Genomic DNA, 12,861 nt, shown 5'->3' with positions numbered 1-12,861 from the left:
TCATCAGCAAATTTCGTCACCCTACACTCAGCCCCCTCCTCCAGATCATCTGAGGCCCCAGCACCGATCCCTGCGGCACTCCACTAGTCACCAACTGCCAATCAGAATAGCACCCATTGATACCAACTCTTTGCCTCCTATTAGACAGCCAATCCTCTATCCACGCTAACACCTTACCCCCAACTCCATGTCCCCTAACCTTCTGAAGCAACCTTTTGTGCGGCACCTTATCAAACGCGTTTTGAAAATCGAGAAACACCACATCCACCCGTTCCCCTCTGTCTACCGCACTAGTCATATCCTCATAGAAATCCAATAAATTCGTCAAACACGACTTCCCCTTAACAAATCTGTGCTGCGTCTGCTCTATCAAACCATTCTTTTCTAGGTGCCTCGCTATTTCTTCTTTGACAGATTCAGGCATTTTTCCACAACAGACGTTAAACTAACCAGCCTGTAATTCCCTGCTTTTTGCCTGCTACCTTTTTTGAACAGCGGCGTAACATTAGCCATTTTCCAATCTTCTGGCACTTCCCCAGAATCCAGCGAAGTTTGGTAAATAATCACTAAGGCATCCACTAACACCTCTGCCATTTCCTTCAGAACCCTGGGATGCATTCCATTTGGTCCAGGGGACTTGTCCGCCATCAGTCCCGTTAGTCTATCAAGCACTACCTCTCTAGTGACAGTAATCGCATTCAGGCCCTCAACTCCTATCATCTTTCTATCTTTAATATCCGGCAAACTATTTGCATCATCCTCCGTGAAGACCGAGGCAAAAAACTTATTTAAGGCCTCCGCCATTTCCTCATCTCCCACCACTAAATTCCCCCTCTCATCCTCTAAGGGTCCAACATTCACTCTCGCCAGCCTCCTCCTCTTTTATATATTTGTAAAAACTCTTACTGTCCTTTTTTATACACCCATGTAAGTGAGTACAGAGTCAAACAGAAGAGTTCAGTGTCACGTTGAGCCTGAAGTTCATTGAAGTGAGGCCACACTGGAATAAAACTGAGTCCTTTGCTGACAACGAAACACTCAGTATCTGAAAAGGCAAGGTCAGAGGGTATAGTGCACGACAGGAGCTGGGATTAGAAGAAGGGATTGGGTCCAAAGAACGGGAAGAAGTGGAAGGACCTAGATGGGCATTGGTATCAGTACATGGTTGGACCTTGAGCTTCTTAACACCTGAAGGGAAGAGAAAACATTTTTTGTTAAGGAGTAATAACTTAAATAGCATAAATATTTAATTATTTAAATATTTCTTTTAGGAAGCAGGTGCTTATGGTAAACAATTCCAAGAAATCTAGGTGGTGTCCCCATTTAATACTTGCAAACTTACTTTTGGAACCTTGTGCAACCTCTGCATTTCCTTTGAAATATTGCATATGCTGGGAATCTGAAATAAAAGCAGAAAATGCTGAAAAAGCTCGGCTGATAATGGCAGCATCCAGACATCCTGAATTTTCCCAGCATTTTCTTGTCCAGTTTTGGAGAAAATTCATCAGTTTGAAATGTTAACCCTGTTTACTCTGAGCACAGATTTTGCTAAGTTCAGCATTTTCTCTTTTAATTTCAGATGTCCAGCAAATGCAGTGTTTTGCTTTTCTTTGCATTTTGTTCTTGTTGACCGATCCATGGAATGAAAAATCAATTATGTATTCACAACTAATATAACTTGAACTTTTGTGTGCAGATATTTGACTTTATCACGTTTTAGTGTGATCATTGTATGGTGGAGTTTCTGGTGCAGATGGAGGAGGAGAAAGTGGGTTCCCGGACATGTGTCCTTTGTTTGAACAGAGGGGAGTATGGTAGGATGAGAGAAGAATTGGCGAATGTTGACTGGGGGAGCGCGTTGGAAGGTAGGTCAGCTGAGGAGCAGTGGAGGATCTTTAAGGAGATCTTTCTTGGTGCTCAGCAGAAATTTATTCCGATGGTTAAAAAGGACCGTAGGAGGAGAGGTAATAAGCCATGGATAACGAAGGAGGTGAAGGAAAGTGTTAAATTAAAAGCGGAGGCATTTAGAGTAGCTAAGAGTAGTGGGCGAGAAGAGGATTGGGAGAGGTTTAAATGTCAACAAAGAATGGCAAAGAAATTGATAAAGAAGGGTAGGAGAAACTATGAAGCTGGGCTAGCGCTTAATATAAAAAAGGATAGCAAGAGTTTTTATAAATATATAAAAAGGAAGAGGCTGGCTAGGGTGAACATTGGACCCTCAGAGGATGAGAGGGGTGACTTAGTGGTAGGGGATGGGGAAATGGCTGAGGTCTTGAATAACGTTTTTGTTTCGGTCTTCACGGAGGAAGACGTGAATAATTTGCCGGGTGTTAGCGATGGAAAGGTGATAGGACTGGAGGGTCTCAATGACGTTATTGTTACTAGAGAGGCGGTACTCGACAGACTGGAGGGACTGATTGTGGATAAGTCCCCAGGACCGGATGGAATGCATCCGAGGGTTCTGAAAGAAGTGGCGGAGGTGATAGTGGATGCCTTGGTGGTTATTTTCCAAACGTCGCTGGATTCCGGGGAAGTGCCGGAAGATTGGAAAACGGCTAATGTTACTTCGTTGTTTAAGAAGGGTGGCAGGCAAAAGGCAGGGAATTATAGGCCGGTTAGTTTAATGTCTGTTGTAGGTAAAATGTTAGAATCCGTCATCAAGGAGGAAATAGCGAGGCATCTTGAGGGGAATTGCTTGATAGAGCAGACGCAGCACGGTTTCGTTAAGGGGAAGTCGTGTCTGACAATTATTGGAGTTCTATGAGGATGTGTCTAGGGCGGTGGATAGAGGAGAGCCGGTGGATGTGGTCTTTCTTGATTTTCAGAAGGCGTTTGACAAGGTACCTCACAAGAGGTTATTGCAGAAGGTAAGGAGGCATGGAGTTGGGGGTAGGGTGTTAGCGTGGATAGAGGATTGGTCCTCAAATAGGAGGCAGAGAGTGGGGGTCAACGGATGCTATTCGGATTGGCGGTTGGTGACTAGTGGAGTGCCCCAGGGGTCGGTGCTGGGGCCTCGGCTATTTACCATTTATATAGATGATCTGGAGGAGGGAACCGAGTGTATGGTGTCGAAATTTGCTAATGACACCAAGATTGGTGGAACGGCAAATTGCGCGGAGGGTGTGGAGAGTCTGCAGAAGGATCTAGATAGGCTGGGCGAATGGGCCAGGAACTGGCAAATGGAATTTAATGTTGGCAAGTGCGAGGTGGTCCACTTTGGTAGGAATAATGGTAGGAAGGACTATTACTTACGTGGCGAAAAACTGCAGCAGGCGACGGTGCAGAGGGACCTTGGGGTCCTTGTGCATGAGTGGCAAAAACCCAGCCTGCAGGTGCAGCAGGTGGTCCGGAAGGCTAATGGGATGCTGGCCTTCATAGCGAGGGGGATTGAATATAAAAGTAGGGATGTCTTGCTGCGGCTGTATAGGGCATTGGTGAGGCCGCAGCTGGAGTACTGTGTGCAGTTTTGGTCGCTGCACTTACGCAAGGATATTTTGGCCTTGGAGGGAGTGCAGAGGAGGTTTACTAGGCTGATACCGGAGTTGAGAGGGTTGAACTATGAGGAGAGGCTGAATAAACTAGCCTTGTACTCGTCAGAGTTTAGAAGAATGAGGGGAGATCTCATTGAGACATATAAGATGATGAATGCGATGGATAGGATAGAGGTGGAGAGGCTCTTCCCACTCAGAAAGGACAGTAGGACTAGGGGGCACAGCCTCAAGATAAAGGGGGGACGGTTTAGAACGGAGTTGAGGAGGAACTTCTTCACTCAAAGGGTGGTGAATCTCTGGAATTCTCTGCCCGTTGAGGTGGTGGAGGCTGCCTCGCTAAATATTTTTAAGACGCGGGTTGATGGGTTTTTGATAGGAGAGGGGATTAAGGGTTATGGGGAGAGGGCGGGAATGTGGAACTGAGCCACGACAGATCAGCCATGATCTTATTGAATGGCGGGGCAGGCTCGAAGGGCTAGTTGGCCTACTCCTGCTCCTATTTCTTATGTTCTTATTGCACAACTATTCTACAGAGGAGACAGTTAAAATTCCTATGTTTTAAAATTACTTTTAAAGAATGTGGATGTGATTATCATCTGAAAAGTTAATTTTTCTGGAAAATATAAGTAATCTGTTTTCTATAACCTTACTGACTTAAACATAATTAGCAATCAAGTGTTGCACAAAGTCTTGCATGCTTTTACATAATTGCAAGTGACTTGTCAACTAATTTTAGCAGATGTTAATTTTCTTTGGAAATAACTGAAGTACAGCAGGTTGCAACTGTGATTAAAATAGATCTTGTCAAAAAATGTTAATTAGATGCACACAAGTGATTAGAATTGTTGCTGTGGATGGAATATGCAGGGGCTGTATTTCCTCAGTATAGGACAAGTGAATGTGAAATTTATGACTTGCAAATGATATCACAGGAACAGACAATTTAGAAAAAAATGAGAATGAAGGATGTGATGATGTTCACACAATAGCAATAAAAAAAGTCAGGAGATGGTAGTGCATCTGCAACAACCCATGAACAACTCTGACGCAACTTATCAGCCCCCTTACCGGTACACTGTTACCTTTTTCTTTCGGTGGCAGTATGTGCATTGAGATTTGGTTTGGCAGCCTAATTGGCTAGCTTTATGTTCTTGTCACTACGACGTGAACTGATATATGATAGGCTGAGAATGGCTTTTTACAATTTCGGGAAGAAACTAACATGGCGTCATGCCACCTCCATTGTATGAACTGTGTGCAGCTGTAGTTGAGGCTGGGAATTTGTGGAGAATTCAGGTTAAAAACCTTGATGAAATCTCACAAGCTGGAGGATTGTTGCTCCAGCATGAAGCTCAATATTTCCAACATTTCTTAGAATCATAGAATCCCTACAGTGCAGAATGAGGCCATTCAGCCCATCGAGCCTACACCAACAAAAGCCCAATCCAGGCCCTATCCCTGTAACCCCACATATTTTCGCTGCTCGTCCACCTGACACAAAAGGGGCAATTTAGCATGGCCAATACATCTAGCCTGCGCGTCTTTGGATGTGCGAAGAAACTGGACCATCTGGAGGAAACCCACGCAGACACAGGGAGAATATCTGGCGTAAGGGGAAATATGAAGCCATCAGGCAGGAAATTAGACGAGTAAATTGGAAGGAGGTATTCTTGGGGAAAAGTACCAAAGGAACGTGGCGGATTTTCAAGGAATGTTTGTTTGGAGCTCTGCACGACAACGTTCCAATGAGACAGGGAGGTTTTGGTAGGTTACGGGAACCGTGGTGCACGAATGTTGTAATGAACCTAGTCAAAAAGAAAAGAGAGGTGTACAGAAGGTTCAGAGAACTAGGCGATGTTAAGGATCTAGAGGAGTATACGGGTTGTAGGAAGGAGCTTAAAGAGGAAATTAGGAGAGCCAGAAGGGGTCATGAGAAGGCCTTGGCAGGTAAGATTAAGGAGAACCCCAAGGTGTTCTACAAATATGTGAAGAGTAAAAGGATGAGATGTGAAGGAATAGGACCTATAGAAGGTGAAGGGGGGAAAGTTTGTGTGGAACCAGTAGAAATAGCAGAGGTGCTTAATGAATACTTTACCTCAGTATTCACGGTGGAAAATGATCTGGGTGGTTGTACGGCAGGTTTGCGGCGGGCTAGAAAGATTGAGTATGTGGACGTTAAGAAAGAGAATGTGTTGAAACTTTGGAATAGCATCAAGATAGGTAAGTCACCGGGACCGGATGGGATGTACCCCAGGTTACTGTGGAAGGCGAGGGAAGAGATTGCATAGCCTCTGGTGGTGATCTTTGCATCGTCAATGGAGATGGGAGAGGATCTGGAGGATCACGGATGTGGTTCCTATATTCAAGACAGGAAACAGGGATAGCCCAGGAAATTACTGACCGGTGAGTCTAACCTCAGTGGTTGGTAAGTTGATGGAGAGGATCCTGAGGGACAGGATTTATGAACATTTAGGTAAGTTTAGTATCATGAACAGTAGTCAGCATGACTTTGTCAAGGGCAGGTCGTGCCTTAAGAGCCTGGTTGAGTTCTTTGAAAGTGTGACTAAACACATTGATGAAGGAAGAGCAGTGGATGTGGTTTATATGGACTTCAGCAAGGCATGTGATTGATAAGGTCCCCCATGCAAGACTTCTTAAGAAGGAGAGAGGGCATGGGATACAAGGGGCTGTTGCCTTGTGGATCCAGAACTGTCTTGCCTGCAGAAGGCAGAGTGTGGTTGTGAATGGGTCTTTTTCTGTATGGCGGTCGGTCACCAGTGGAGTGCCCCAGGGGTCTGTTCTGGGACCCTTGCTGTTTGTAATTTTCATTAATGACCTGGATGAGGAAGTGGAGGGATGGGTTGGTAAGTTTGTTGACTACACGAAGGTTGGTGGTGTTGTGGATAGTCTGGAGGGATGGCAGAAGTTGCAGTGAGACATAGATAGGATGCAAGACTGGGTGGAGAAGTGGCAGATGGACTTCAACCCGGATAAGTGTGTAGTGGTCCATTTTGGCAGGTCCAGTGGGACAAAGGAGTATAATATCAAGGGTAAGACTCTTAGCAGTGTAGAGGATCAGGAGGACCTGGGAGTCTGGGTCCATAGGACTCTTAAATAGACCTTGCAGGTGGAAGACGTGGTCAAGAAGGCGTATGGTGTACCAGCCTTCACTAATTGAGGGATTGAGTTTAGGAGTCGGGAGATAATGCTGCAACTTTATAAGACCCTAGTCAGACCCCACTTGGAGTACTGTGTACAGTTCTGGTCACCTCATTACAAGAAGGATGTGGAAGCTATTAAAAGGGTGCAGAGGAGATTTACAAGGATGTTGCCCGGATTGGGTGGCTTGCGTTATGAGGATAGGTTGAGGGAGCTCGGTCTTTTCTTCTCCCTGGAGAGAAGAAGGATGAGAGGTGACCTGATAGAGGTTTAAAAGATGTTGAGAGGTATAGATCGGGTGGATTCTCAGAGGCTATTTCCCAGGGCTGAAATGGTCGCTACAAGAGGACACACATTTAAGGTGCTGGTGAGTAGGTACAGAGGAGATGTCAGGAGTAAGATTTTCACTGAGGGTGGTGGGTGAGTGGAATCGGCTGCCGTCGGTGGTGGTGGAGGCAAACTCATTGGGGTCTTTTAAGAGACTTTTGGATGAGTACGTGGGATTTAATAGGATTGAGGGTTATAGATAGGACTAGTAGGTAGGGATATGATCAGTGCAACTTGTGGGCCGAAGGGCCTGTTTGTGCTGTAGTTTTCCATGTTCGATGTTAATATGCAAACTCCATACAGACAGTGACCTGAGGCCCGAATTGAACCTGCATTTCTGGCGCCTGTGAGGCAGCAGTGCTAACCACTGTGCCACCCTGCTGCCCAAAAAAAATTCCTAATATTGGGTGCATAATACTAATGTCAAAAGATGCACAGAATTCCTACAATGCAGAAGGAGGCCAATTGGCCTGTCAAGCCTGCATTGACAACAATCCCACCCAGACCCTGTCCCCGTAATCTCACCTATTTACCCTGCTAATCCTCATCACAAAGGCTCAATCTAGCATGGTCAATCAACCTAACTTGCACATCATTGGAGTGTGGGAGGAAACAGGAGCACCCGGAGGAAACCATGCAAACTCCACACAGTCACCCCAGGCCAAAATTGAACCCAGGCCCCTGGCAGCTGTTGTAACCACTGAGGCACCATGCCGCCCGTTGCTTCATTTTGCTCCTGCAGATAGTAAAGTCTGAATTTCAAAGGCTTTATTATGTGGAATGCACTGAACAAAAGAATGTCCTTCACTAAAGATCTTTCTACTTGATACCTGTGCTGAAATATCTCTTGAAGGGTTAAATTTCAAACCTGTTCATTTGCATAGTATTCAAATATTCAAGCTTTGCATTCCCATCTGACACAACCCAGTTTTACTTGTTCAAACACTCTGTAACCTTCAGTTGATAGTGAGACTACTGCAGCCATAGATCATTTCTTTCCAACACCCAAAATGTACGTGACAGCGAGCACTCGGTGACAGACTGAGCTTTGTGCATTACAGGCATTGCTACTGACAATGAAAGGTAGCAGTATTTCCATGAAAGTTGATCCTGTGAACCCAGGTACTGTTCCTAAAAGAAGAAAATCAACACAGGTGAGTGGAAACATTGTGAAGTAAGTCTGGGAAATTTAATGGGCAAACCACAAAATGTTTGAAGTTTGCTTCCTGGGCCTGAGTCATTTGTGTTTTACTTAATAAGTACCATGTTGACAATATCCTGCAGACAGTCAAGTCTGAATTTTAAAAGGCTTTATTATGGGGAATGCACTGAACAGTGGTTAGCACTGTTGCCTCACGGTGCCTTGGACCCGGGTTCAATTCCCAGCGTTACTGTCTGTGTGGAGTCTGCATGTTCTCCCCATGTCTGCGTGGGTTCATCCGGGATCTTGTCACCCTATTTGTATCCCCCATGACTTGACTGGGCTTGCAACATCTCACTTACTGTTCTGTATGGAGACAATACACATCTCTTTAATCTATGCTTAATACTATCTCCATTCACATTTTCTGCACCTTTCAGACTTAATTAACTGTAAAGACTCACATTCTAATCAGTATTCTGTAAACTGAGTGTGTGTCTTTATATGCCCTTTTTGTGAACAGAACTCCCTGCTCACCTGACAAAGGAGCAGCGCTCCGACAGCTAGTGGTGTTTACTACCAAATAAATCTGTTGGACTTTAATCTGATGTTGCGAGACTTCTTACTTTGGACTCCCCAACATTGGGAATATCCTCCCTGCATCTACCTTGTTTCGTCCTGTTAGAATTTTATAAGTCTTCATGAGATCCCCCTCATTTATCTCAACTCCAATGAAAACAATCCTAACCTCTCGTCATACATCAGTCGCGCCATACCCAGAATCGGCCTGGTAAATCTTTGCTGCATTCCCTTGAGAGCGAGAACATCCTTCCTCAAATAAGGAGACCAAAATTGCGCACAATATTCTAGGTATGGCCTCACCAAGGCCCTCTATAACTAATAACACATCACTGCTCCTGTACTCAAAACCTCTCGCAGTAAAAGCCAACATGCCATTTGCTTTCTTTACTACCCGCTGCACCTGCATGCTTACCTTAAGTGACTGGTGTATAAGGACACCCAGGTCCCACTGTACACTCCCCTCTCCCAATTTACAGCCATTCAATTTGTAACCTGCTGCCTTGCTTTTGTTTCCAAAGTGAATAACCTCACATTTATCCAAATTATACTACATCTACCATTGATTTGCCCACTCAGTCAACCTGTCCAGATTATTCTGAAGGATCCCTGCATCCTCGTCATAGTTCACCCTTCCACCCAACTTGGTATCATCTGCAGATTTTGAGATGTTACATTTTGTTCGCTCATCCAAAATATTTAATATATATTATGAATAGTTGGGGTCCTAGCAACAATCCAAGCGGCACCCCATTAATTACTGCCTGCCAATTTAAAAAGCACCCATTAATTCCTACTCTTTGTTTCCTCTCTGCCAACCAATTTTCTATTCATCTCAATACCCTTTCCCCCAATCCCATAGTCTCTTAGGCGGGACTTTGTCAAAAGCTTTCTGAAAGTCCAAATGTACCACATTGACTGGTTTCCTCCTTATCAACTTTACCTGTTACATCTTCAAAGAATTCCAACAGATTTGTCAAGCATGATTTCCTCTTAAGTTGTTGCTGACTCTGTCTGATCCTACCACTGCTTTCTAAATGGTCCGCTACAAAGTTCTTGATAATGGATTTGAGAATTTTCCCCATTTCCAATGATAAGCTTACTGATCTATAATTCCCTGTTTTCACTCTACCTCCCTTTTTGAATATTGGGCTCTCCCCAACTTATCGAGTCCGACTCACGCCTCATATCCTCATGGTTTCCTTTCTTAAGATTCAGCACACTACTCTCAGAATCAACTACTTCACTCTCCATCTTGATTTAAAAAAAACTCATCTTGTTATGGTCACTCCTCCCCAAGGGGTCTCATACAGCTAAGTTAGCAATGATTCCCTTCTCATTACTCAGTACCCTGTCCAAAATGCCTGATCGCTAGTTGGTTCTTCTACATATTGGTCAAAAAAACATTCTGTGTACATTCAAGGTATTCCTCCTCTATGGCATTGTGGCTAATTTGATATATGTAGATTAAAATCACCCATGATCACTGATATTCCCTTATCAAATGCATTTCTAATTTCATGTTTAATGCCATTCCTAACATCATCACTGCAGTTTGGGGATCTATGTATGACACCCACTAATGTTTTTTGCTCTTCGCGATTTCTCAGCTCTACCCACACAGACTCCCACATTGTCAGAGCTGATATCTTTTCTCACTATTGTTGTTAATTTCCTCTTTAAAAGGCTTTCCAATTTAAAAAATGTGTGTCATGAGCACTGCAAATCAGTCAGCAGTTTTACAACATCATTTTACTAGGACTCAGGTGTTGCAAGGTTATTTTCTGCAGAAACATACTCAGATTAAATTGTAATACAACATGTAATGTTTGCTCAGTAGACTATATATAGTAAGCAGGGCTGGAAAACATTCATTACAAAATCTAAGGGAAAAATCAATAAGGTTTTTTATTCTCTTAATAGCCTTGAGGGTGGCATAGTAGTTAGTACTGCTGCCACACAGCACCAGGGACCATTTGATTCCTAGCTTGGGTCACTGTGTGTAGTCTGCATGTTCTTCCCATGCTCCCTTTGGGAGGAAACTGGAGCACCTGGTGGAAACCCCATGCAGACACTGGGAGAACATGCAGTCTCTGCACAGACAGTGACCCAATTTTGCCAAAAAGCACCTAAAGCATTGATTCCTTCTGCTTTTCTAATTTGAAAAAACATTGGCTTCTGCCAGTTAGACCCATTTATACTTTTAGCACCATTGTGCATTGTGGCTGACTGGCTTCTGATGCTGGGCTTATCTGCTTGGTTTACTCAGGAATTGAAATGTGCTAGTTTATCAGAATGGAAACAACAGTGGGATATAAAAAAAAACTTGCACAAGAAACCCATCAATGATCTCTAAGACAAAAACAATTAATTTTTCTTAATTTTGTCATTTCCTTACCTTCCTTCCCCTCTTCTCCATGTGAGGCCCAACAGTCCTTTGTCGACGGATACCAGTTAATTCATTTTACTGTGTTATAGAGGAATTAGGGGGCAGCGTGTGTGCAGCGGGGGTGTATTCAGGTGAATCTCTCCAATCAATTAAAAATACTTCTACAGGGGCATTTACAAATTAGTTGACATTTACAAGTTATCTCACATGCAAAGTAATGCATTTGTAGCGAGTGGAGAAAGGGTTAGTATTTGACCTTTTAAAATCAATTGTCTTTTTCCACATAAAAGTTAGATTGTAAAAAAGCCATTTTTCAGGGTATTCTAAATGGCTTTGTATCCCTGATTTTGGGTCAATCCGTGTGTAAATTCCAAGAATGCTGCAAAGGTTGTGCAATTGTCTGGAACGTTTTTCAAATGAAAATTTTCAGCTGGTACCTGATCTCATACAGATTCCATTTTTTGTTTTGTATTGGTGCTTTAATTATTAAGAAACACCACAGAACAGAACCATACACTATCAAAAGTGTTGAATATTGACTGCACGTATCTTAGTTTTCTAAATTAGCATTGTTCGTTTAGTTGCACAGGATGCCATTTGGGGCTAACTTGAGCAGAACATTTTTGGGACAGCCAACAATTTCAGTCACCTGCATTAAATTACTTGAGAAAGGCTATGTGTCATTTGTGAATTTAGCTCTGTAAGGTACTTGAACAAGAATGAGAAACACAGCGTCAGCAGGGACAGTCAGGCATAACCAAGTGTTTGTTTTCATGTGAAAATGGGAAAATGCATGAATTAGACACTGCTGCTTGGCAGGCCACCATCAAACCTGATAATCAGTATCTGCTTAATTTGATCTCTTTACATCTCTCTGAATATTTCTTTGGGGAAGTGCTTTCTCAATTTTATTTGGCATTCTGTTCATTGGAAAATTGACATCTTTCTTATGCACTTCATAAATTTGCCACCAAAAAAGCTTTCCCATGATGTAAGTCTGCTGTGTTAGAACCAAGTTGTTGTTGCGGTCAGAATAAAGAAGCTGAAGTTTCAGGTGTAGCTCTTCAACCATTTCAGAAAATCTTGTTCAGCAGACTGAGGAGGAGTTGGGGTTGGGTTGGAAGTCTCAAGGAAAAAGCAGTGGAAGTGAAATTTCAGACTTAGAGGTCCAGGAGTAGATTCAACAGTTTTTGCAATTTGATGGAACGGAAAGTAGCTTTAGTTGATGTTATGTGTTAGGCACAAATGAATTCTGAAGTCAGTAAATGGGAAATTGGAATTAGGGAGGCGTAGAGCTGCCATGAATAACCTGTTTGCTTTGATAACCTTTTCTAAAAATTGTTCTAATGTTCTACTTCACCTTCTGTCCTAAAGGCACACATTCATCTATGTATACTCACTGAGCTTGTACTATTGTTGGTTGACAGGCTATGTGAATCTGATATTGATTCTTGTATTTGAATGTTTTTCCATAGTTATCACAGATGTCTTGAACAAGGGTTTGTAGCTTTTTTGACCTATTTATTGCTCTGGCTAAAATCAACTATTAAAGCACAAAAGGATTAAATCATTCTGGTCTGAATGGCTTAGTTCTGCACTGAACAATGCAACACAGTCATTGGGAAAATTAACATATTGTTCTCAAATGCTTTTGATGAAAAATTATGATATGCTTTGTGTCATTAATGCTCATTAAATTGAACTGTTTCAGATTTTGTAAATGACAATGCTTTCATTCACCTAGCTTCAGGGGAACAGATGCCTTTGGACTTGTC

At 43.1% G+C, this 12,861-nt stretch overlaps 1 protein-coding gene across 8 annotated transcripts in view; it reads left to right on the top strand.

Annotated features, from left to right (window-relative positions):
• Nucleotides 1-12,861, top strand: part of nedd4l (NEDD4 like E3 ubiquitin protein ligase) — a 427,841-nt gene that overhangs the window by 233,893 nt on the left and 181,087 nt on the right. The window contains exon 1 of one of the 8 annotated variants that reach the window (XM_080181860.1): nt 7,941-8,131. The exons of the other annotated variants lie outside the window; for them this stretch is intronic. Within the exon in view, the coding sequence (XP_080037986.1) occupies nt 8,054-8,131 (78 nt within the window). The 5' untranslated portion in view covers nt 7,941-8,053. Of the gene's footprint in view, nt 1-7,940; nt 8,132-12,861 lie in introns of those variants that run through there. 8 annotated transcript variants of the gene reach the window in all.

This window comes from Carcharhinus amblyrhynchos, chromosome 1 (genome assembly GCF_965287045.1).
Source record: "Carcharhinus amblyrhynchos chromosome 1, sCarAmb.v2.hapA, whole genome shotgun sequence".
NCBI classification, from domain to species: domain Eukaryota; kingdom Metazoa; phylum Chordata; class Chondrichthyes; order Carcharhiniformes; family Carcharhinidae; genus Carcharhinus; species Carcharhinus amblyrhynchos.
Note: the sequence above shows the minus strand (reverse complement) of the source record. Positions and strands in the feature narration are given on the sequence as shown.